This window comes from Aquila chrysaetos, chromosome Z, assembly GCF_900496995.4.
Source record: "Aquila chrysaetos chrysaetos chromosome Z, bAquChr1.4, whole genome shotgun sequence".
NCBI lineage: Eukaryota > Metazoa > Chordata > Aves > Accipitriformes > Accipitridae > Aquila > Aquila chrysaetos.
The window spans coordinates 48,567,252-48,593,079 of record NC_044030.1 but is presented as its reverse complement, the minus strand read 5'-3'; the positions used below and the strand labels follow the sequence as shown (position 1 = coordinate 48,593,079).

Genomic DNA, 25,828 nt, shown 5'->3' with positions numbered 1-25,828 from the left:
CTTATGTTAAGCCTCCACAAATTTCAGATCTACAGAGAAAGTGTGAATCAGTTGTCTTGTAACAGTTAAGAATAAAATGTTCCCACAAAACTAAAGCTGCTAAATCTTTTCACTGCTCACATTGCCTGGGCAGTTGGCTGGCTTCCAGCAAGGATAAATGGAAGCTCAGCCCATGGGGATGTGAAAGATTTGAGGGCATCATCAACAGGGAATTAAGCGTCAGCTTTTTACTGACAGTTTGCTTGTGTAGAGGCAGCAACTGTCATGACACTTCTCAAAAAAGGTCTTCTACAATATTAAAGTAAGGTTTTGTTTGTTGTTTTTTTTCAGGAGAGAAAAGGCATTAGAAAAAGTGTTGTATGTGAATCTTTGTTATCTTTGAAAAAGGTATTTGAATTGAAAGTTTTCTCTCACAGTATTATGAAATTAAACTGCTGAATATGAGGTGGTTGGTGCAGCTCTCACACTCCCAACAGCTTGCCAGAAGGCTGAACTTGTTGGTACTGCCAAAATTCCCAGATTGCAAAGATGGAGAAACTATTGTTTTATCTAGCCAACAAACAATAATGATGGACCCTGGAAAATTCTTGCTTAGCCTTACCTAAGGAACATTACAAATGTTTATAATAAAACCAAAAAAGGTAATATTGCCATCTACCCCTGGCTATCATCAGCAGTGTGTTAAAGCTCTCTATACGCAAGACTGGCCTCCAAGGGCTGGCTCTTGATTGTCCCATTCAAAGTGCCTGGTTGGTCACTCTGGAGCAAGATGCTGTGATGCAGGAGGAGATCAAACCTGTGCTAAAGACTTCCAAGGAATAATGGTGAATACTTGGGATTTGCAAGCCTATGTTTTAATGAAACAGAAAATGCATCACAGTGAATGGTTAATTGTGGCTATGTGTTAGGGAAGGACTGTTAGAAAGGAGTTTGTACAGTCACAAATTCAGATTTTGGAGGACAACATAGATGTTTCAATTGCACTGCTTTTACCATTAAACCTAATTGGTGCTATTATAACACTTTATAATTAGTAATTTTTAAGCATAAAACAACTAGTCAGAGTTAAGGTTTGTAAGATATTGTACGTCATGCTAGCATTTTTAAAAGAAAACATAGTTCTAACCCATTGGATTTCCTCCATGCCATGGCATAGAAACTTCAAACTCTTGTGGTACCAAACTTTGGATTGCTAATGTTTCTGCATCTGAAGCACCTCCATGAATTTCAATATTGTGTGCATCCGCAAAAGGAGAGACACTTCGTGATGTATGGCACAATTACTACATACGGATTGGAATATATCTTATTATAGAAAGGAAATTATCTGCCAGTTCCATAACTTGCTATTTCTCAGAATTTAGGATATTAGATTTTTTTTGTATAAATGAATATCACCACTTTAACTGAACACAAAACTATTTTCTCTCCCCCAAAGATTGATTTTGGACTGACTATATTTTAAGTCAGCTCTACAATAAAATAAGGATATCTCTCACTGATTTTGATTTATACTTTCAATATTGTATTTGAGGAAAAAAATATGCTCATTGCTCTTATTATTTTGCCAGATGAGCTTTTCTAATAAAATTGTGGTTTATACGTGTGCAATAAATATACATCCAGTCTGTGTTGTGTTATATGTTGGACCACATGGTGTTCCAGCTTTTAAAGAGGATGATTATATCCTGCAGAACCAGAGGTACCATTCAATAGATTATTTTTTTTTCTTTTTTAGTAGGGAAAATGAAATTGGGTATGATTTTTTTATCAGATATGAGAGCTATTTAAGTGTACTTTGAGGCTAAATCTGATGTGCTAAATGCATTTAAAGACTGAGCTGTGTGAAATCTATTAGAATTAGAATAGAAACAGCAGATCAACAGTTTTGTCCCTCCAGCACACTACTGTGATTTTGGTAGTGGCCAATACCCTATTTTTCATAACACGATCAACTGGTCACCTACCAAAACCATGGGTGCTACATTTGGTCAGTTACACAGTGTCAGAGACTACATCTTGTGAGGGAGACCAGATTCTTTCTAATCTCCAAAATAATGGATATATTCCCAAATAACCAGGGTTTACACTTTACCTGAAACTTTAGGTCTGCTTCGTACCTGAGCATTCCAAACAGCCTCCATGTTGGTTTTGTTTTATCTGGCTTTTGAATACAATGGCATGTATGGAGCTGTGTAAGCTGAAAGAGTGCATATTCAAGTGAACTGGTCCAAATCACACAGTGAAAAGGCAAAAAAGGTGGAAAAACAAGGAACAGAAGATCAGCATCAAGAGGATCTTGGTGCTTTTTTATGGCACTGCTATAGTTGAGGGGAAAATTTAAACATAGGTGGTATGAAAGAGAACTGCTAATCTGTACATGATAAGCATCAGGTAATTCCATAAAATAAGAGATTTTTTTGTACAACATGAGTCAGGATCATGTATTAATAACAGTTTTATGGCTTCCCACAGCAAGAGTATTGCAAGTATTGCATATCATTTGGACTGAAGAGCATTTAGCAGAGGTATTTAAAAATTGTTTACAGTATCAAGGCTAATTCTATTAGTGGAAAGCTCCTTTTAATTCATGCAGCTAATCCAGAAGACTACAGATAGTGAATTTGTGTTTCACTCAGGAATGTGAATTTGTGTAATAGGTGTAGAAAAGCAATTTATAGTAGAAATAGTTTTTCAATCCTGTTTTTCAGAAGCTGTATAAACTGGTGATTTTTGTTCTAAGTGAGCAAACTTTCAACCATTAATTGTGATCAAATTTGCATCGTTGTTGTGTACAGTTATTATGCTCTATATAAAATGCCTACCTTAGAGATCTTACTGCTCAGTGAAGGTATGTTTCTGAGACAATGTGTGATGCTTCCATGTTAGGGAAAAAAGGAGCTGTGAAAAGAGGAACAAAAGTAGAAAGAATCTCCCTTCATCTCAATTCTCTATAGTTTTCATAATCATTTCAAAGCATAGTTCTTCTACTTTGAAGAAAGACCAGATTGTGTCTGTGGAGTGATGCTAAAAAAGGGCTGACGCAAGCAGAAGAATTCCAGGCACAGTAAAATGCATCCAAACGTGACTGACTTAGTAAGCATACCTAGAGGTAAATTGAGCCATGCTTCAGCTGTGGCATAACAACACAACAGTTTATAATTTATAGAGCTCATCTCACAGTTCATACTTACATTTGTAGATTTTGCCAGACTTATTTGCAAAGAAAAGTTAAAAATTTGGTTAAGGATTACACGGTCAAGTCCTAACCAAGCACAGGCGACAAATAGCACCTACATCTTGGCATTGTAAAAGGAATTTGTTCTAATAAGACTCCTTGAAGATTACTTGGTGCCTTCAAGAAATGTGTTTTTCTTCTGGCTTTTACACAGAAACAAATCAGGCAGTTGGCAAATCTCTCTGCTGCTTTCTTTTCCCAAACAGAGATAACAGCACTTCCGTGAAATTTTTCCCTAGCACTAAAATTTCTGATGACTAGTGAGGAGCATGAGGAACAGGTAGGACTAGAAATTAGTCTGTACAAAATGTCAAATGTTCAAACATCCCATCTTTAGATTCAAAAAACAGTGTAATGAAATTGTTGTAGGATGAGGGCGGGAGGAGAGGATAATGCACAGATAATGGCCATAAAGACCAACTTCTGGTGAAATACATTCAGATAAAGCTGATTTAAAAATGAAAACAATCTAGTGCACATGAAGAAACAGGACAACTTTGTTTCAGAGAGTCTTACAAGACATTTCTATTCCACTTAACATATACTCTGGTTTTCCTTCTAGGCCTGAATTTCTACTGCCCTTCACCATGCAATCAGTTATTGAGATTTTTTTTTTTAATTATTACCTTCTACACTAATTGATGGTACTATAAAAGCTATTTACTACACATAAATCTTTCCTTGCTTTCTTCTTAAGACTCCATATGTGACTCCATATGTGACCATACATGTGACCAACAGAGGTAGACTTTTATTTTGAAGCTCATCCCTTGTATAACCAGTATTTGCAGGTCTCCATGCTCTGCTCATATCTGGTTTACAGAGGGGAAATATTTCCCCTTCTGCAGTGAGATAAGAATGACATAATATTTTCCACACATTTTATCTTTAAATCTTGATTCTCTCAATTTTTTAAAACACCAGGCAGTTTCCTAACATAAGTCTTGTGAAGCATTTGCACACTTTAGCGAATCTTTCATGCCCAGTCCTCCATCAACTTTCAACCTTTCAACTGTGTTCAGGCTTTTAGAAAATTCAGTGGCACTCTCCTGTAGCTCTTCAAAGTAGCCACCTTGTGCTTTGTTGTGTTTTCAAATTTCTTTAAAAGGAAGTTTCAGGAAAGATGGTCTAAGACATCACAGTAGAACTGGGTCTCTTTGGCAAGCTGTTCTCCATCTCACATGTCATGACAAGTTTGTAAGGAATTTCTTTTGCAATAGATACAGCAGACTTGATAACAACTACTGCCATGATTGCTTGCTCAGATAAAATCATCTCTTCAGGAGTGTGTTTTCTGTTTGGATGGCAAGTTATCGCTACAGTCAGTGTCACAGTCCCTTCCCACGCGTGGGGATGGGAGCAAAGATAGCAGACAATTTATTCCACAGAGCCCTGTTCTTTCTGCATTGTCATTAGCTAGACTTGAACTGGTCTAGTCTTGAAATGTACTTAGCCAGAATGGAATATTATTTTTTTTTTTACTACTTCTCCTTGGTAAGAAAAACCATTTCTATATCTTTAAAATCTATAAATTGACAGGACCTTTTGGATGTTAAGGGGCAGCATAAAAATAAACTGAAATAATGAGTGATTTGGGAAAACAAGGGTATATTCAGCTAAGAGAGCAACCCAAGTCAAAACCAGTAAACAGCTTCCTGCTGGCTCAGTATTTGCTCTCCAGGGGATGGGACAAGTACAGGAGGGAGAGCTAGGAAGAAGGAAGAATTGTGTGGCCAGGAGGAGTGTGAAAGGACTTTTATTTGTCCAGGCCAAGTTCCAAAATTAACCTATTTCTTTTTTCAGTGTTTTCATGTCACTCCTTTGATCTTTCTGGCACTGAGGAGATAGCAGCCACCTTAGAAGGGGAAAGCCATCCGACGGCCAGAGGTCTCCTGGGAGCAAGCATGAAAAGTTGCTTGGGAATTTTAAACCCATGTTTCAGATTGGCACCTGACAAACAGTACTCACCACATCTTTGCAATAAAATGATACCAGTGCACATGCCGGACCAGCCTTTGCCAAACCATTTGCAGTGCCATTTAAGGAAAGTTTTCAGAAGTGTCATTCCTTGTAATCCAACTTCTTAACTTCACTTGCAAGGGTAAACAACAAAGTAATTTATCTGAACAGCTGAAATGTTAAACAAAGATGCAGTCCTGATTTTATGGAGGGTTTTTTATTTTTATTGCAATTCTCTGCCATTTTAGGACTACAAAAAAAGGCTGAAAAAAGCAGTATTACTGCTTTATGCATGGTATTTGTTAAAACACAGGGTGGGGGGAGGTGGGGGGAAGGTTCAGACAGGTTTTTACACCAAGAGCAAGAGTTAATCAAAAATTACATTGCTTAGTGTGGCTTTGTAAAGAGTTTATTGCTTCTGCTTTCTCACTCATGTGACCAGAAGAATGTAAGACAGATGTTCTTTAACATAAGGGATGAATGGTCACAGTAACTTAGTGTCAAATTAAAATTGCATGCGTCTTTCTTAAAGTAATTTTAAGATGAAGTAGAAAATCTGCAGCTATTAAAAATGTATATCTGAGATCACAAAAGAATACCCTCTCTTGCAGTACTTAAGCACTACTGAGTGCTCTTCAAGTGTTCAGAAAATAATTCTGAAGCTACTTTAAAGTGCTGCAGTGTGCTTTAATCTTACAGGGGCATCCGGTAAGCTATGTAGCTCTGAAAGGAAACTTGCCTTGGCTTCCAGATTGTTCATCTTCAAGTTACTAAGTTTTCAAAAGCACAGCAGCTGTTGCAGTAAGGCATGAATTGTTTGGTCTTTTTTTTTTTTCCTGTAGTGTCTTTGTTTCAAATTAGTTCTGCTAACTTCTTGAACATTTGAACCCCTCACTGTAATGCTGGGAAGTTTATGGGTTTTATTACTAAGGCATTTTTGTTGTTTATTTTAAAAGTTACTACTTCTCAAATAGCATATCATAGAAAATTAAAATTTTATAGAATTGCAATACTATGGCAAATAAAAAGTCATGTAACAAAAGGCACCGTACTGTATATTTCGAATAAAATATTGGTAAACATATTTCAGGCATCTTCCTGAGCAGCTCTTCTTTTTAATGACCACTGATATTGTATAAGTAGATTGAAAAGTTAGTATCAAAATGATGGTTGCTATCAAATGAGTCATAGTTTTTTTGTCTGTATATAATATGATGGGACAAGTTAGGCCTGCTCCACCATTTTTTCTAAGGAAGGTAGCAACACCTGGTCAGAGGATAAATTCTAGAAAAACTGAGGTGTGCCCTCATAGATGTCAGCAGTTCAAAGTGCATAGGCATTAACTCTAGGAAAAGTGTTAAAATTGACTTCTTTATCACTGTTGGAATTTTGCACAAGTCTTGCCAGAAGTTACTCTAGAAGTCTGGTTTTCTCTTAACTGACCGTATTTGTAAGCCCTTTCTGATATTGTAAGGATTAATTTTCTAACAATTGAGACAGCAGTTAGCATGGGAGCCTTGGAGCACACAAGGGAACAATACACTCAGCCTTTCCTAGGACAGAAAACTTACTGTAAAAATTTGTGCTATAACATTAAATGCTGGGAAGAGGGACAACTAAAACAACAACAACAAATAATGGTCACAAGTGAAAGAATTAAAATCCTTCAGTGAAGACAGGAAACTTCTTTGTTTCTGCATTGAGAAAGACAGATGATGGTGAGTGAAACAGGAAGGCAGGAAAGAAGACTGCCCATCACAGTTATAATGAAAGAGGCTATCTGAGCCAAACAGATTAAAGCATATGAAAAGCAGGAAGATTCTGAAATTAATATTGCCTTTGCTGCATTTCCAGCAGGTGACGAGAACAGAAAGACTCATTAGGAAAACAGGAGAGAAATTGTCATTTCTTTCCTCACTACCAAGCATGGTGAGGGTGCATGGGGCAGGCTTCTTTCCTCAGTAGGTAAAGCTCAGGTTCAGTTAGAAAAGGAAAGCAAAACTGAAGGTGCTGGTGCAAAGTAAAATGAATAAATTCTGTATGCCAGAGGCTTGTCAAACAGACAGATCATTTGGCCGTATTTCTTGACAGAAATTTTTCAGCATGTTGGAACAGTGAAAACCAGAAGATCTAACAAAAGTTTTGTTACACCTTAAACTGCCTGTTTTCTATGAGCGTGACCAGGGACATGCAAGGTCATACTTCCCTGCAAGTGTGTTAATAATAATTACAATACAGCAGCAGCCAGTTGAGCCCTCACTTAGAAAGATGAATGTGTGGACAGCACACTTGCAGCATATGCTCTTAGGCAGACGAGAGAATAAAGCAGGGAAAGGCTCCCTCCAGAGCACCTGATAGATAGGTCATTAACACATGCAGCTGTCAGAGTAGCAGCAGCCAAAAACTCCCTCTTTACCAGAGGAAAATATACTGTAGGGTGTCATTAATGTGCCCTGGCCTAACGGCTCTGAAATTCCCAGTTTTCTGACACACATGGTGTTCCCGACAGAAGAGTTTTCCTTTTCTTTATTATATATTATTTAACCAAGTGTGCAGTCTTCAGTACCACAAAGAAAACATGTTTGATAAGTCTGCCTTCCATGCTGCAGAAGTTAACAGGAGCTTGTAGATGGGAATAAAACATGGTAAATGGAAAAATTTTAAAGAGGGGTAAAAAACATTACCCTAGCTACCCTAGCCTGGGTTGCCATCAATAAATGGCAAGTGCTTGCTCAGTTAATTGATCGTGTATGGATTTATCACCAGGACAAATGCATTGCCACTGTCCCTGCTGTCAGTCATGGTGACCTCAATGTCCGGTCACACCAGGGGCCTTTACCTCAGCTGGCACAAGTAAACCTGAAGAGGGTTTGGCTCACTATGTCCTCTGACTTCAGGCAATAAAGCTCATACACAAATTTACCAGCTGGGAAATGGTATTTGCCCTGTCCCAATAGGCTGCTTTGGTCAAAAAAGAGCTTCCCACAGTGACTGCCAAACTGTCTGAAACACAGCAGCACAGCCCTTTTCCCCCCAAACCTCTGCGCCCTGCCTTCCATCAGTTCAGGTGAAAATACTGCATATTAACACAATTTATCCATCTTGTGTGAAAAGGATACAGTAGTGTAACTATAAATTCACTCAGCATAGTTGACTGCGGATAAGGTGAATTGATTTTCCATTCTGTCTCTCAGAGCTTATTTCCTTGAAGAGACAAGTCTGGATACAACCTGGGTAAGCAGTAAATCAAAAAGGCTTTTTTTCCTTGTTATATAGTTGGATAAGTTTCAGTGACCATTGCTCTTGCTTTTCTTTATATTTTTAATATTTTTTATAAAAGAGTGTATCCTAATGTCACCCTGGGGATGTTGGGAATAGTCAGCAATGTTAAGAGCTCTGAAATTCATTGAATAAGCTCATGTACTACAGCTTAGGCTTCATGTTTGACCAAAAGTACCTTTTTTATTACTTCTAATAGTCTATAAATTCTCCTGTTTCCAAAACCTCGAATCTCTACGGTTTATTTGTCAGATTTTTTTTTTTCTGTTTTCTTAAGCCTTGGGCAGTGCAATAAAAGTTCAATTATCACTTTATACATGCCATTGTAACTACCCAGTCATATAAGATCAACTTCTGACTCAAGCTGTTTATGGTCTAGTTCAGATACAGCAAAGATGGTTTTTAAGGAATAGTAGAATTAAAAGAACCGAGGATGTACCAAGATACCTATCAAAGCATCTTTAGTTAATTTTTGAGTGAGAATAGGGTTGTCTGAATAGAAGGGCTTTGCTTCAAGCAAACAGTTGTAGTAGTAATAAAGCTGAGGGTAACAACGGATAAGATTCGGGGTTACAGAGGAAGGCCAGTAGATCAACATCTGATTTGCAGAAGACCTCTAACAACTCTGCTGTTCATTAAAAGAGCTCATAAAACTGAATGCAGACAGACAGGGGACCTGATCTAGGAAATGCATGGGGACAGTAAGACATGTCTGCTGCCCAGGGCTGCTTCTGAGTGAAGCCTAAAGATGTACAGTTTCTCAAACACCATGATGTCTTGCTCAACTCAGCTGCCAAGCAAAAACCTGTCAAAGTAAGTGGTGCCTGTCCATGTAAATGAAAAGCTGCATAGTAGGGCGCACCCTCAACTTTCTTAAAGCTTCTTTTAGTTTTATTCCTCTTAAACTTAGCACACTGAAAGCCTGGCAGCCACCCGGCCATACAGTCACATGGAATACTGAGAGTGGTAGGGGAGACTGCTTACATCTCCTTGCTGCCATATGCATGGTGCTTTTTCTTTGAAGCGGGGGTACCTCATTCCCATACATTTTGCAGTATAAAGCTAGAGAGCAAAGTTATGTTTGTTGATTTGTTTTCTCTTTTTCTCTCTGTCTATACTTTTTGACCCAAAAAAACTGTTTCATTTCCAAATGCTTTTATTCCTAGCACTTTGCTGAAGCTTGACCTCTTACTGGTCTCCCAGCGAAATGTGGTATGTTGTTGTACTACAGGTGTTACAATAAGAGAAAAGACAAATCAAGGGCTACATTAAAATCCCAGTGAACCAAATCAGCTCGCCATAATCTCGTACCTAGGATACCTGTGAGCTTGTTTCTGTGATGGGTTAGTGATTAAATCATGGCAAATGAATATTTTCACACAACAGTTTTTGAACAATCTGGCTTATTTAATAAGATGGGGGCATGCCAGCTATTGATATATTGATATATTGATATAAATTAGAGCTTGTAAAATGAAATGTTGCCAGAGTACAATGCTATATGCAAACCAGAGTATTTCTTGGAGAAAAATCAGTTTTGACAAGTTCTCACAGAGGAGAAGGGGCTCATAAGAGCATGTCTAGCAGTCTGTGCTTGGCAAAATATCATCAGGTGATGGGAGCGACATCAGGCAGAAAGGAGAACTGAACATAACCTTCTTATACTTTATATGCAAGTACTTTGGGATTTAAAAAAAAAAAAACCCAAACCAAACTTTTCCTCTTCCTCAGTTGAAGAGGAAAAGATGAGTCCTGGGCCAGGGTTTTCATGCTGCAGGTCACCCACAGGCATGCTGACATAGTCCTGTTTCCTGAAAACGAGAGAGGTTTTGTTTAGATTGTAATTCAAGGAGAGGAAGAAGTTGAAATGTCCAAAGCTTTAGTAAAATAAAGCTTCTGTTCTTCAGTTAGTTTCACCAAAATCAGTAAGATATTCTTGTGCTGAGAAACCTTTGGGCACTGCTGGCTGGGTGGTTGCATTTTATAGATAGCACGTGCCTTCCTCCAGCGAGTTGAGGGTTTGTAGGAAGGTTGCTTGGTGCGTGCCTGCTGTGGAGCTGCGCGTGCCTTGTTGCAATGCTAACAGGCGCGGTTTAGGGTCAGTTAGTTTCAGCTTATGCTGTGGGTGATACCTGGCTACTCGAAGCGCAGGATGTGAGGAGCAGAGGGAGAACACCAAGGCTGGGAAACCTGGGAGCTGTTTTTAGTGCTGTTACCAGTGACCTCTTGCGGCTCAGACGCTGCCGTGCCGGGGGAACATCTAACTTGGGCCAGGAATGGGAGACTGCTGCGAACAGTCTGCACTGCAGGTGTCTCATCTACTGCTCTGCGTGTTGCCCACTTCTCCCACCCCGCCCTCCAGCATCGACGTGTAAGTTGTCAACGTGCATGCACGTTGAATCTCTCCTTCTAAGCCTTGTCTGAGGAAAAGGGTAAGTTACATGAGAGGTGTCTTTATATGCTGCTAAAATCTTGGGGTTTCATTCTCCCAGAGAATGTTTTTACCATGTGTTTCTACCCACTCACTTCTCAGTCACTCCCTCCTGTATGCTGGCAGTTTTTGGCCACCTTAAATTCAAACCACAGGTGTTAACAGGCTATCTCCATGAAGCCTGCCCCAGTTTAGGTACAAAACTTCTGGGAAACGACAAGATTTTATTGAGGGGAATATCACAAAATCCATGATTTCTTGGACATGTGCCTGTAATTTGCATTCATGTGAAGTCACTGCAAGAACTTAGCAAAGACAGGGTTTCATGTTGTAAGACATCTAGGGTAGGGAGTGTATCAAGTGCATGAAATGCCTGCATGACAAAATTAAGAACAGCATTAGCAAATTTGACAAGTCCACCCTGTTTTGAGGAGTCTGGGCCTTGAGCTCATATCCCGCTGACCTACCCTAATCAATCACTACCCAGTGAGCAGATAAGAAATGAGCAGATTGGGGGAGGAGGCAGGGGGTGCTCCAGAAAATATCTTGACAGAAGTCCTCAGAGCTGCTCTCAGTGTCAGATGCCCATGCACTGCTAGCAGCATGACTGAGTTTATTGGCTGCATTTTTTGGTCAAATCAAGGAACAGTCTGAGTAGAGCGTGAGCAGCAGTTGGTGTATCTAGTATCAGCAAGTTCTCAGGAACTTCTGGTAGACTGTGAGCAAGGCATTGTCACAGAGGAAGGGGTTTGGGATCAAATGAAGAGGAGCCGGGATAAAAAGAAAGAAACAGCTCTTTTTCCTTGCAGAGGAAAGAGATGAAAAGCACACCATCATTTAACTTATCATTCCTCTTAACTTCTAAGCAGCCAACTATTACAGTATTGGCCTTCATAATCCCTGTTGCTGAGACTGCTGCTCTGTCTGCTGGTAGCATGCCTGCAAACCAAGAGTGTCCTGGGTCCCCCCCTATTTGCTCTTACCCACAGGTGTCACACAGAACATGTCTTACTGCAGTAACAAAGGGAGTATGAGCCATTTATGTTTGTGTGGTCCCGCTTTCCGCCTGGCAAATGTATATTTCACTGGCAACCTTTGGGTGTCCCTAAGATGCTTTTTGCAAAGTTGTATGGCTTTTTACAAAAGTTGTGTGGCTGTAGTACAGCTGAACAAGCTAGAGAGATAGAGGGTAGTGGACACAGAACAAGCAGAATAGCTCTCCTTGTTCATACAAGGAAGTGCCACATCCTTCTGCACTGTGCATCTCCGGTGTGTCCCATACAGTGATTTATGAACTATCATCCACGAACAGTTGCCGTTGTCAGTAGACAGATGTATGCATTAAACAAACTATAAGTATGTGAGTGCCTCTGCTGATCTCAGGATGTTTAGAAAAGCAGCCATTGTAGTCCTCCTTTCACTTTTGGAGTATCGGTTACATCTACAGCATTTTGGGGCAGTTGACTTCCAGATTACAGCTAGCTAGTAGAAACTGTCCTGCTCCTTAATAGAAGGAGTGCAAGCTCTTCACACTGCTTCATAGACAGAGGTTTCCTCTGTTTTCTGGTTCTGCTGCAGAGACCTGGGACCAGATCCCAAGCCTTTGGGGTGGTGTCAGGAGGCACAAACAAGATCTGAAAAATCTGGGCAAAACAGCACATTAAAAAGGCTATATGAGCATCATGAAGCTGAAAAACAGACAAAACAATTGATTGACTCAAAGATTTTATTACTGTAACTTCTAAGACATGGTTCCATCTACCTGGAGCTTTGTCCAGGGATAGGTCCCAGACCAGGGGTCTGGAAACTCTTGTGCCTGTTACAGGTATGCGATTGTAAGGAGTGAAATCATCAGTCTGCCAAAAGAAAGCTCAGAGGTAAGCATACAGTGGGTATCTCTGACACCAGACCTGCTTTCTGGGGGCAATTCTTTCACACAGTGCCACTGCCAAAAGAATCACAGAAGAACCGCTTGAACTCTTTAGTATTGTTTATATCCCAAAAGACAGAGTAGCAGATCACAAACAGATTTCCAAGTATTTATGTTAAAGTATTTTTATCAACTTTGAAGAAATCAAGGCCATTCAAATGACCTTTTATCATCCTTAGACATACAGACTAGTGTAGCAAATGAATCAGTCCCTCAGAGGAATGCTGTAAAAGTATTTGCAGGCAGATCCCTAGCATATGGATAACTTGTAGTTTCATCTTCTATTAGCATTTTCTAAATCCTCCAGACTTCATTGAGATTTCCTCCACTTGGATATACACAATAGCTTCATGACACATTAGCTATGACTAAGAAAACCCAAGAGGACTGAACTTTAGATTCTTCCAGTATCATGGATTGATCATAAAGAGGAGAGGAAAGCCTGCAGACATTTCTCAGCTCACCACAGATAATGTAGATATGAGGTAAATTAAGTGACTCTGAGGAAGAACGCACCCGGCAACACATGGAGCAAGGCAGCATGGTTACTGTCACCTTTTACAAAATGGTAAGTAACATTTATAGTGGCAGGCAAGTCGGGTCAGTGAGTTGATATTGACCTGTCAGATAAATGGAAAAATGTCTTTCATGTACAGTTGTTAAAAATACTGTTGAAAGAAAAGATTGGAAGCTATGCTTATTAAATGATACAAAATACCATTTTGTATTGCTGCGTTTCACAGAAGAGCTGTTGGGGGCATCTGCGCTCAAATCCAATTGCTTCAGGGATCTGCTGCTCACATCCAAAACAGGCAGCATGCTTGGGTGACGGTATTACTCTAGAGGGTCACTGAAAGTGTTGCTTGAGTCATTTAGAAGTTTCTACATGACAAGACATAAAAAACTACCTCAACTATTAACCTCCAGGTGTGTGCTAGCTTGCTGGAGGATGATATCCCTAGGGTTTCTGGTGAGGGAATGGAAAAGTTGATCTGAATTTTTCAAAGAATATAGAAGCTTTCATTCTTTTACAGAGAAAAAAGGTGATCAGGAAAAAATAAAAAAGACAGAAAACTCCTAATGCATACTTAAATTACTTTTTATGCCTTAAAGAAAATTCTTAGCTTGGAACCAGCTTTAGCTTTAGAAATATTACTACAGTGGAAATACACACCAGAGTAGGGCTGCAAGCTGTACTAATCTAGAAGAAAGAGGAAAAACATACCCTGTTAAAAATTAGCAGAAAAGGCCATCTCATAGTAAAATGGTCATTGGAAACAGCAGAGTTTTGCCCCTGAGGATTTGTTTTTACATTGGTATGAAAAGGTTTCATTGAACTGCTAAAATAGAATCAGGTATGAGAATGCCACTTACCAAGTATGACTAAGAGATACTTGGTCTTGCAGCCTTACGCACCAGGAAGTGGGATATAGAAAGTTTTGGGGTGTTTTTGTTTGGGTTTTAGGGGTTTTTTTTCCACCAAAGACAAACAGCCTTTTCTCATTTCAATTCTGATATCTTTTACAGCACATCAGCCAAATTCTATCACAAAATCTGATTGCTTGGGTTGCAACAGGTTCTCTAGCAATTGTTGAGAAGCACTGTATGAAGTGAGCTTGTAGTGCTGGCTTTGCAGTGATATTACTCATTCTTTTCTTCTGCTACAAATCAATATATTATTTAGTGAAAACAGAATAAAATCTCATTCACACTTCCACAAAAAAACCCCAAACCCAACCCCCCAAACTCCCCCAAACTCAAACCCACAACAAATTTGCCACCCTTGTTTGCTCTGTGCCAAAAGGTATGTGGGGTGACAGACTCATCCATTTGAATATGGCATGGAGTGGTAAGAATGGGGAAAAGGGCAGAGAATATTTTACAAATTCTCCCTCAGAGGAGGAAATTGATTTAAGGGAGAGATTACAGCCTGAGCTGAATCACAATTCCCTATTCTGTAACTGTATTCTCTTCATTCCTCCTTCCAGGTGCGTAAATTTGCATCTGTCTGTCTTAAAAACCACTTAATTTGAACAGACCCTCATAAACTGCATTATTATTTACTGTTTCACAAATTTGTTATTACGTCCACATATCTGGTCAACAGTGATTGTAAATTTTGGTATCATTGATAAGTGTGACATAGTTTTCAGCATTTAACAAATCTTTGCCAAAACAGACCTTTTTCTGAGTATGAGATAGTAGACATACCTTGCATTATAACTGTATTTGAATGAGAATATCATGTAGCATTAAGTTACATAGTGCATGAAAACAGATATGCTGCTTCTGAAAACTGGTCAACTTCACAAATAGCACCATCAGGTTTGATGAGACACTAAGGCTAATGCTGCATTGGTGTTACACTGCTAGCCTTTATTGGTAAACTCAATGTTATGGGTCTGTATGGCATGGTTTTTTTGGTAGTGGGGGAGGGGGCTGCAGGGGTGGCTCCTGTGAGAAGGTGCTAGAAGCTTCCCCGGCTCCAAGTCGGACCCACCTCTGGCCCAGGCTGAGTTCATCAGTGACGGTGGTAACACCTCTGGGAGAACAGATTTAAGAAGGGGAACTGCAGTGGGTAGGGGATTGGAATGTGAGAGGAACCCCTCTGCAGACACCGAGGTTAGTGCAGAAGGAGGGGAGGAGGAGCGCCGGAGGAGGGGATGCCCCTGCAGCCCGTGGTGAGACGGCAGGCTGTCCCCCCCCAGCCCGTGGAGGGGAGCGGGGGAGCAGATGCCCACCTGCAGCCTGGGGAGGAGCCCACGCCGGAGCGGGGGGAGGCCCCCCAAGATGGCCGTGACTCCGTGGGAAAGCCTGAGCTGGAGCAGTCTGTGCCTGAAGATCGACCCGCAGAAAGGACCCATGCTGGAGCAGTTCATGAAGAACTGCAGCCTGTGGGAAGGACCCATGCCAGAGAAGTTCATGGAGAACTGTGTCCTGTGGGAGGGACCCCACGCTGGAGCAGGGGAAGGGTGATGAGTCCTCCCCCTGAGGAGGAAGGAGCAGCAGAGACAAGGTGTGATGAACTGATCCCAAACCCCATTCCCCGTCCCCCTGTAGAGAGAACAAGGAGTGGAGTTGAGCCAGGAAGGAGGGAAGGGTGGGGGACAGTGTTCCAAGGTTTGGTTTTCCTTCTCAGTACCCTTGCTTTGTTTTGATTGGTAGTAAATTAAATTGATTTTGTTTTTTCCCCAAGTTGAGCCTGTCTTTTGCCCATGACCATAAGTGGTGAGTGATCCCTCCCTGTCCTTGTCTCAACCCACGAGCTTTTCTTTATATTTTCTCCTCATCCCACTCGGACCAGGGGGGAGGAGAGAGCGAGTGGCTGCATGGTGCTTTGTTACTGGTTGGGTTTAAACGACAACAGTCCATCATACCAAATTTCTGCAGGCCTACTGCAGCTTTGCTGCTTTTGCTTCCTGCATATGGACACAACATTAATTTTCTTCTGTCTGCCTGGAATTTTCTAGTGTTCAAGGTTATGTTCCAGCTTTAAATACTCATCCTTAACAATGTTAAAAGCCTTTCACACTAAGGAACTGGAAAATATTTCATTGCGATATATATAAATGGCTGATAATGAATTATAATATTCATATTATCATTCTTCCTTTATTAACTCTCCTGGTTTTCCTGCATCTTGTGCTGTGCTTGCTCTAAGATAGCCAACCTTGATATGGTTCCTTAGAACAATTCATATTGGCCATGGTCTACTCTCTTTCTTGAAAGGCCTCTGGATGAGAATACAAATACTGACATGACCTTAAGAGAAGTACAGCAGATAGAATGTTTTGTTTCTTCTGGACCTGTGGTGGGCCACAGCTGTGTGTTACATCATGTGAAGGGGATGTCTGTGTGCACGGTCCTGATGGTGGGTAAGTGGAAAAGCATATGTAGAACTTATACGGCCTGCCCTTATCAGTTTTTTGATGCTTCAAAAAAAATCAGCCAAACCCTCCTTTCCACTTAGTCCATTACCATGTCCATTTATCCACTCTGGTACAGAATTGAACACGATGATTGTCTGCTGCATTAGGACCGTGTTAAATGGTTGCAACAGCCAATAAAATTAAGGTAACTGAGAACGCAGTGGCTTGTCTTGCCTACAAATTATATCTGTTCTGCCTTTAAAAGTGAGATTAAGTCATCTTTCCAAGTAATTGGTAGAAGGCTAGGAAATTAAATTAGCAGAAAAAATGTTTTTAAGGAGAGAGATACAGCTTATCTTAAAGTGTAGGGGAGCAGGAAATGACTAACCACAAACCTAAGCAAGTCTTGGTTCTTCCCTCTCCTTTCTCTTTCCTTCTGCATCCCCCAGGCTAAACAGAAAGATAGATAGATAGATAGATAGATTTTTTTTTTTTTTAAAGAAAAAATAAAGAAGGAATCATGAATTAAACTGGAGGTTAAATCCACCAGCTAGAAAGTGGTGCAAATATGCTGCAAGGATGAAAATTTTACAGTAGAATTCACACATTAATACTTAAACGGGGAAATCGTCCTGAAGCCAGAGTTGTTTGTGTGTATATCCATGCATCCTTTCTCTTAAAAAAAATCATATTTTATGCTGATTTGGGTAATTTCCTTTGGATGATCCCTCACACTCCCAGACTGGCCTAATCCCAGCTTCTGGAGGTAGTTCCATGATAGCCTATTTCAAGAGTCTTCCTCATTGCAAAACTGTTGAAAACAGCTGTTTCAGAAGAGTAGCAGAAACACCATGACTGACTTCAGATCATGTCTAGACTTCTGTTTTGAGCCTGCAAGTCTTGTGATTGTTAATACACTTAATTACACATCGTGCTCTGCATCCACTACAAATTTAGTTCACAGGAATACTACTTGACTAGGCAAAAGAAATATTTGCCTGTCTAGTGAAATGAAAGTAAACTACTGAAGGACTGGCCAGCAGATTTTTGCGAAGTGCCAGGATTTTTTGGTCAAAATCAGCAAGTTTTAATGCAATCACAGGGTAAGCATTCATGTAAACTGAGATGATTTATGTTTAATGAACTGATCAATACAGGAAAATTTTCCATGTGTTCTTATTAGGAGAACCAATCAGAATGTTTTTCTACAAATCAGGCTTTCTTCTCTAGTACGTAAATATAACTAATTTTTACAGAAGAGAGTCATGAAAAATTCAAATCAAGAAATTCATTCCGTTTATAGCGAGCAAGTAATATTTTTGTGCTATCTTATACTGCATCATTTAACCAGAAATCAAGAGACTGGGCACAGCTCTTTAGCTTCAATTTGCTTGACTGCAAGTGCAGCTGCATTTTGCAGTCTGTCTGTGCAGTCACCTTGTGCAGACAATAAGTTTGTTTGTACAGCATAAAGATTAGGATCTGGTCAACACAGAAAACAGAATTGCATAGAGGATGTAATGAGGTCTGCAGACTTCATGCTTCTGATACAGAAAGTGGAAGAATTCAGCTTTGTTCTTTAAACCCCGAAAGAACCACTTAGCTCATTAGCAAAGTCCACTTGATAAGGTAATGAAAGTGATGTATTTGGGTCCACCAAGCCACGTGTGTGATCAATTTTCAGAGCACAGTATGAAGGAAATGACTAGTTTACGTAACTTTATTTAAAATAAAATCAAAATGATTGATTAAATAATAAAGCTCTGACATACAGGAGCAAAAATCAGTAATATATTAACATACCAGAGTCTGGGTCAAATTGTCTTTTAACACAAGTGGGAAGTACTTTAGAATCAATCAATGCTTAGCGGCTCTTAATTACTTGTAAAAAGCAGAATTTTTCAACTTGTGTCTTAATACATGAAGTATTAAGCAGATTTTTTCAACTCATGGCTCAAAGCATTAAGTTACAGGTATGTAAAACCACCAAACATGCAAAAAATATTTTTTACTTCTTTCATGTGAGACTGAAATTGCCCCTTCTGAATTAAGGCCAAAGCAAATGCTTCTTAGAAACCAGAAACTGAGTTTTGACAAATGATCACTTAATTTTAAGAAAGCCCCAAATCAAGCCATAGATATGTGCACACTTTAATTATACAATCAGGTAACAGTAATTTCAGGCTGCCTGTACGGATTTACATAAAAATAATGCTATTATGTTGGTGTGCAGGTACTTAAATACCTGGTCTTTCTACCATGTATGCAGAGATGCCATACTGCACTCTTACCTTTATGCATCTGAGAAGACGCATGAGTTTTCATTAACGCACAGGTCAACAAAAATATTAGATTTTTAACATCCATGTGCTAAGTTTAGTTTTTAATTTTTTTTCCTTTTCTTCAACTTTCAAGATACTTTCAACTGTTGAACGAAATCCACTCACTGAGGTAAGGAGAGGGCTACAGTGCACTTCAGTGGGTCATCCAGTTTCAGCAACTGGAAAACTAAGACTAGCACAAGAATATCAAATTTTGTTTAAACTTCTTAAGTACTACACTGAAATACAAGGAATAACAGTACACAGGCTGCAGGCAACTGGTGTCACTAGGAAAAGTACAAAGCCAGAGCTCAGCTAATTAACAGCTAACAGCCCTTAAAATGGCCATGTAACACTAAAGTGGAGTTTCCCTAAAATAATGAGTAAAACTGGAATCTTTTAAGTGGTAAGAAAACTGCTGAAGCTGTGTCTGCTGTAGCCTGGCTTTGGGTGAAGCTCAATGGAAATTACTCCTAGTTAGATATAAGCATCCCAGACTCTTTAAACCTATTTTCTCCTGTGTAATAATGGCTTTTCATTTCAAGCTCATTTAATTTGAACAACCTTGTCACACCTACTTAAATAATCTAAGCATTTTCAGCACTAGTTGGAGGAAGCATACATAAACTGTTCATCTTCAGAGAACTCCCTACTCATGGGAAACTATGTGCAGTGGTTCAGCCTCTGCAGTGGTTCATGCTTTCGAATTATTGTCTGACTAGAGACCACTCTATAGTCTTTTAGCAGGATGAAATTTGGAAGCATTTTGATTATTTCATGACTTTCTACTGCTGTAACTCCATGTGGGAACTATTTTTTTAGAAAAGTGTTCATAGCATGATAACTGATTAGATGGAGTTGTTAAATTCAAAGCAAATGCTAGCTCAGGGCTTTAATCAATCTTAAGTTTCTCTTAAGTACAACGCCTGCTACTCAACCTGCCCCTTGTACAACTTTTTCATTTACAAAATGTTTACTGCTCTTGCTTTCAGCATAACTGCATGTAGTCCAGCCACATTTTTTGTTTCTTTGTTCCTCTTCTGTTTTAAACTCATAGCTAGGCAGTAGGATGTCAGATCTCCATGGGATTTTCTAGCAAAATAGCTTAAACAGAAATCTTATGGTAAAGCATAAATTAGCTTTTGTAGAGAAGTAAAAATTGATAGACTGAGAAGGAAATGTACTACTCTTTCATGAATTTCAGATTACGTGAAATGTGCTGTAACTTTACCCACGTTAGGGAAATTATATGGGAAGATAAAATTAAAAGCTTCAGTTACAAAAGCCTGAGGTGAATTACTAACACTCTGGAACTACTTGTGTTACAGAAGTCTCCTGAACAGGACAGACACATTAAAATTGGATGTAAATTTTGAGGATTTAATTCTAATTTTATGTTGAACATCTCCAAAGAGGGTTAAGGATTAATTTCAGTATATCCTTGTAGACATGAAGTCAATTAGAGGTATGACTGCAGTAAAGCTCTGAGCAAAAATATAGTGAATTAAGCAACAAAAATCAAGAAAACAAAAATAGGTTTGTAGTGAACTTAAAAGACACAGTTCCTCCATTTCCCATGTATCTTCACTGGTTTCCAGACTTGCTTCAGATCTTCACATCAGAAATATGATTATAATCAATTTGCTTGTGGTACCTTATGTCTTCACACCTGTTTTATGTTAAATCTCACTAAAGTCCTTTAAGTTAAGAATCAATCTTTGAAGAAGAAATATGGATTTCCATGCTAAGAAACGGCACATATTCTAAATAATCCAACTCTCTAAGAAAAAGCTCCCAAGTGATGGTTGAGAACAGATATAGATCCTCTGATGTGTGGTTCAGGATTTCAGTGAAAGCTCCAACTCTCAGTGGAGCAGGGTAAGTTATGCACACTTTCCTGGCTGCATAACTTAATGTATGTGGAACAGCTGAGCACTGGTACCCTGCCAAGATCTGTGCTGTTCTACATGCACTAAAAAACCCCACCTAAATTACCACTATCTTTGCAACAGGCTCCCTCAGCCTCTGATCTCAGGAGTTGCTTACAGCTACAGGAATTGGCCCTGCTTTTGTAACTGAGAGAGTTAACATTTGCAGGACCATTCTTAATTTTTCCAGTGACATTGCTCATGTGTCAGTGGATGATTGTCTCACAGAAATATCTCTTTCAGTGGAGTTTTCTGGTGTGCGATAGACCTGCTCTACAGAGCCCAAAGGAAGGGTGCTAAGCTTGGGAGAAGGATAAAGTGGTGATGCAGCTTTCCAGGAGAGGCTGCAGAGTGGATACATCATCTTCAGCATCAGTTATCAGCTGGGAAACAGCAGGCATCAGGTAAATGAGTACCTGGTAGTTTTTTCCCTGCCAAAGGCAGACACTACCACCAGTCCAAATTCTGCCCCCAAACTTCTCATGTAAAGTTACCATTTTCTGAACTGTTTTTGTACTACTGTCTTATTTTTAGCTTCTCCACTTTTTTTGTGTGTGTAGCTTTAAAAAAACCCAGCTGTTGCCTTTTCATCTGTTTAGCAAATGAGGATAGATTTTGTACGAAATTAGGTATCAAATTAATGTATTTTGAAGAATGCTGTTTCAAGTTCTTCAAAACCATTTCTGCTTGTTTCCATCTCCTGATATGATCAAAGCACAGTACAACTAGCATTGTCCTGAAAGACTTTTTGTAACTTCAGCTTACATCTGTCTCAAGAAGCAGCAAATTGATGGCCCATTACCTTTTACTCTGCTGTGTTCCATTTCAGTGGCTTTATTAGAAGATGGCAACAGCTGAAAACAAATCTTTAATTCAGTGATGTATGCTGCATGCTCAAATACCTGACTTTGTAGCATACAATGGAAATGATCACAAGGCCAGGCTAACTTACTTTCAGCAGTCTTTGGTCCTTGATATAAAACTCAAGCACAAGAAACACAATGCTGTCTTCAGAAATTAGGATTCAGGAGCAGGGAGGGCTCTAAGCTGGAGAGTGTGTTAGAAAATAGGCCACTGATTTTAAACATTTAATGTGACTGTTTTAAGCAAATTATATTTCAGGTGATGGGACATATAAGAAGAGCTGAATTCAGTAAGGTGGGTTTTGTCTTAGAACAGCATAATAACTTGAAGATTACCCACATGGACTGTCTAAGAACTACACTAAAGACAGTTCAAGAAATGTCCCATTTTCTCTTCTAGAAAACAGGGATTAAGTATTTGGGTTTTGGTGAAACAGACAGGAAATTTACTGGTTTAGTTTGAAAAAGCCTCAAATAAATCAGTACAATTTCTATCCTCTAACAGTACAGCACTTCTAACTGGAACATAGCTGATTTTCAATAGAAAGGGACACACGTAATTCAGCCAGAAGCACACCAGACAGAATATCCTTCAATGTGCAGTTAGTAGACACCATGAGCTTGACAACTTTCATTTTGCTGCTCTTCTTAAAAACCTACTTTTCTTATTGTTACAAACCTGAATGCAGCTGTTCTTGGAGAGTCTTAAATTTATCCAAGAGCCTACAGTGACGCACACATTGGAGAAAAGTAAGGGGAGTAAGTAGGTTTGCATAACTAGTAAAACATTGTATCATCATACTCCAGCTGTAATACCTTCTAGCTATAAGACTTTTGCTGTTTTTTTTTTAAATCAAAACTTAACTGCTAGAGTTAGGCAAAAAGTAATTTATTGCCTGAAAGTTTTCACAGTCATTTGTATTTCACAAGATGAGTAGACAGTTGCATGACGAAAAACAAAGTTGTAAAAAAAAAAAAAAAAAAAAAAAAAGCAGTAATTTTGGTCCTAGAAACAAATTACAGCACTAGCTAGCTGCCTTGTGATGTAACTATGTCTCCTTCAGGACACTTCAGTAAGGACTTCACAGGCAATCTTTGGGCCCAACTTGCACTTCTGTCACCATTCTTCCCTTGCAGCACCTAGATCTGTTCGCAGAAGAACACAGTGTCTTCCGGCAGCAGCTAATTCCACAGATGTAAGCATAACATTAAAATTTTAAATCAAATGCTGCAATTAACTTGTAGGATGTTGAATCCATCGTAGCAGAAGACACCACACTAAGAGTTATTTATGAACACAAATTCTGCCTCCAAAGCTTGACAGAGAAACTGGTGACTTGGGAAGAGCCATTCTCTCCATGTCCTGTGACACTGAAGAATTTATCCTTGTGAGCTTCATTTATGCAGGAAAAAGACTCACATAAGAGATACCTGAACCTTCTTGCTGCTCTACCCTTAGTACAGGTCCTTTTTGGCTTGCACAGTGAAACTGCATCATGTTAATCAACAGCATGCAACATAACATGTGGCTTGACTGTGGTTAAAAGTCTGAGCTAGTAAAAACAGCTGGCTGATAAAATGTGAAGCAGGACAGTGTCTATTATGAGTCATGTTCAACAATTGTTCTAATGAAAGCTACAGAGAAAAACTTGGTGGCTTTGGTTTTTATTTCTTCCCCTCTAGGATCTTCAGGTTCACACAAAACAAAACATTGCTGTTCAGTTAATCACAGTATTTCACAGGGCTAAAACATTTGTTCTATGGTTTTAACACTTAAAACAGTTTAGAATTATACCTGCAGATGACTACTTGTGCAACACCTCCATCTTACACAGTTCTGGTCAATCAAATGCTGCCTTCTTTGGTAAGTGCTCATTTAACAAGATACACCTGTATCTAGTTCTTTCCAGGATAATAAAAATACAAAAATCTGGTTCAATATATATTTAAAAGTGGGATGTTAGAGTGCTCTAGACTTCTTTTTAATCTCTAAAATACTTAGTGTGATTTTCATTTATCCCCAATCTTTCACAAGAGCTTTTCATTTATCCCCAATCTTTCACAAGAGCTTTATTTTTTTGCCTTTTTTTTCTTTTTTTTTTTTTTTTTTTTTTTTTAAGTATCACAGACTTGTGCTGGAGTGTATCTGTTGAAGTTGCTAATAGGGAAGTTAGCAACAAAAATTGAAAATTAGATTGTATCTCAAATACTTGTAACATTTTCTTACCATCACAGTAAGGAAAAATCCTTCAGTAGGGTATAATATTTGGCTGCAGCTATTTGAGCAATCTGAAGGACATACTTATTTTTTAACTCTGCAGGGAAGATTCAAAGTGGCTCAATTCATTTTTTAGTTCTATTTAATTCACAAGAAGCAGCAATAAATTTTAAAAATGTTTATTCAGCTTCAGATATCTCTTCTAAAGATACCTGTGGTATATTTGATATACATCTTCCCTCATTCCTTCAAACATGTTTAAGCTTTGAGGTACTTTAGGACAAAATATAAGAATACTTTTAAAAAATAAAAGTGAGAGATCAGTAAAAAAAAAAAATCAGGCAAGATAAATAGAAAAATATTCTGTCTTCCTTTCACTATGAATAGTTTCAGCATAATGCACTTCAAAAAGCAAAATAATCAAGTCACTAAGTCCAAAATTAAGTGTATTTCTCAAACAGAACTGACTTAAGCAAGCATTTCACCTGAGTCTACATTTCAGGGATTGGGCCCATAGCAATAGAGAAGACAAAGCATCCAGGGGCAGATCATCCCATGTCATTCTACCCCTTAAAGGAGTACAGGAAGGAACAGGGGGAAAAAAAATTTACCAAAAAAATCAAACCTTGTCTTGCTGGCTCCATGTGGGCAAAAGATAGCCACTCTTTAGACCAGCATCTCCACTCATGCCTGTCAGCCAGTACTGACTCTGCCAGTATTATCTTATCTGCACAAACAAACCTATACCCAGGGAGATTTTGGGAAACATTAGCAAGGGTGTCCTGCTGTCCCAGAGGGACATTTCAGTTTGAGAAGCGTATCCCAGAGACACAAGGCACTTGCTGGGAAGGCCTGAGATGAAACCTATGAGTGTAGAAGGTGGTCCTTTGCCCATTCAATGATAAGGGAATGCCACACTTCCTCTGTGAGATAACTCCAAAGGAACTCTGATTTTAAATGTGGCATCTACTGGCACACATCAAGATTATTCCTTTGGAAAGCATGATTTCACTCTCTCATTTATATGTTGTATTGGAAGACTCTCAGTAAGGTATTTTTACAGTTGTAAAGGTATGTTTTGGGAATGACATAAGCAATGCAAGTTATAGTTCTTTAGGCTGAATGAAAAACGCTAATCGGAGTCTTCATCATCAAGGTATTCCTCTGCATTACTTAATGTTCGGACTGTACCTGGAAAGAAACAAAGTGCTCTCTTAATCCAGAATAAAATCAGAAAAAGCTTCACATTTGCCATGCTTGCAAACAAGCATCTAAGAAACCTGATTCCTCTATCATTTAGAGCTGTTAGGGCTACACAGATGGGGCTGTAGATCTGGATCTCAAAGGTAGGGCTAAACCAGCAAGCACATCTCCTACATACAAGATTTCTTCTGTTCATGACTTTCAGGAGCCATCTGGTGGCTCCTTGGAACCTCTACAGCAGAGTTGGAACTCTTTAATTCTATTTTCTGTATATATTACCTTTAAAAAGCAAAGGAAAGGATGGATGAGTTGGTGGAAGAGCCTCTACGGTTTTATTCTGAGTGCCTAGCTGGCTGCCATTCTCTGCTTAAAATCAAACACATTCCACCTATCCTCTCCCCTCCCTCTTTACTCACCCAGGTTTTTTCCTGAATATTTATTTCTTAGATCTACTTATGAGCTTTTCCTTTTGAAGGATAGTGAGCAGAAAACAGGAGTATTAAAGTATATTCACCAGATGTGCAGCAGCACGTGGAGAACTACACCTACCTTTGGGACTGTACAAAGATAAACAGCATGGGCTTTTTCT

At 39.2% G+C, this 25,828-nt stretch overlaps 1 protein-coding gene across 2 annotated transcripts in view; it reads right to left on the bottom strand.

Moving 5' to 3' along the window:
* Positions 1-8,964: 8,964 nt before the first annotated feature.
* The window catches only part of OSTF1 (osteoclast stimulating factor 1), a 35,024-nt gene continuing 18,160 nt past the window's right edge, over positions 8,965-25,828 (bottom strand). Inside the window, exon 10 of one of the 2 annotated variants that reach the window (XM_030004094.2) lies at positions 8,965-12,550. In XM_030004094.2, the coding sequence (XP_029859954.1) occupies positions 12,522-12,550 (29 nt within the window). In that variant the 3' untranslated portion in view covers positions 8,965-12,521. Of the gene's footprint in view, positions 12,551-23,467; positions 25,228-25,828 lie in introns of those variants that run through there. The other variant, XM_030004093.2, reaches the window with a different exon arrangement.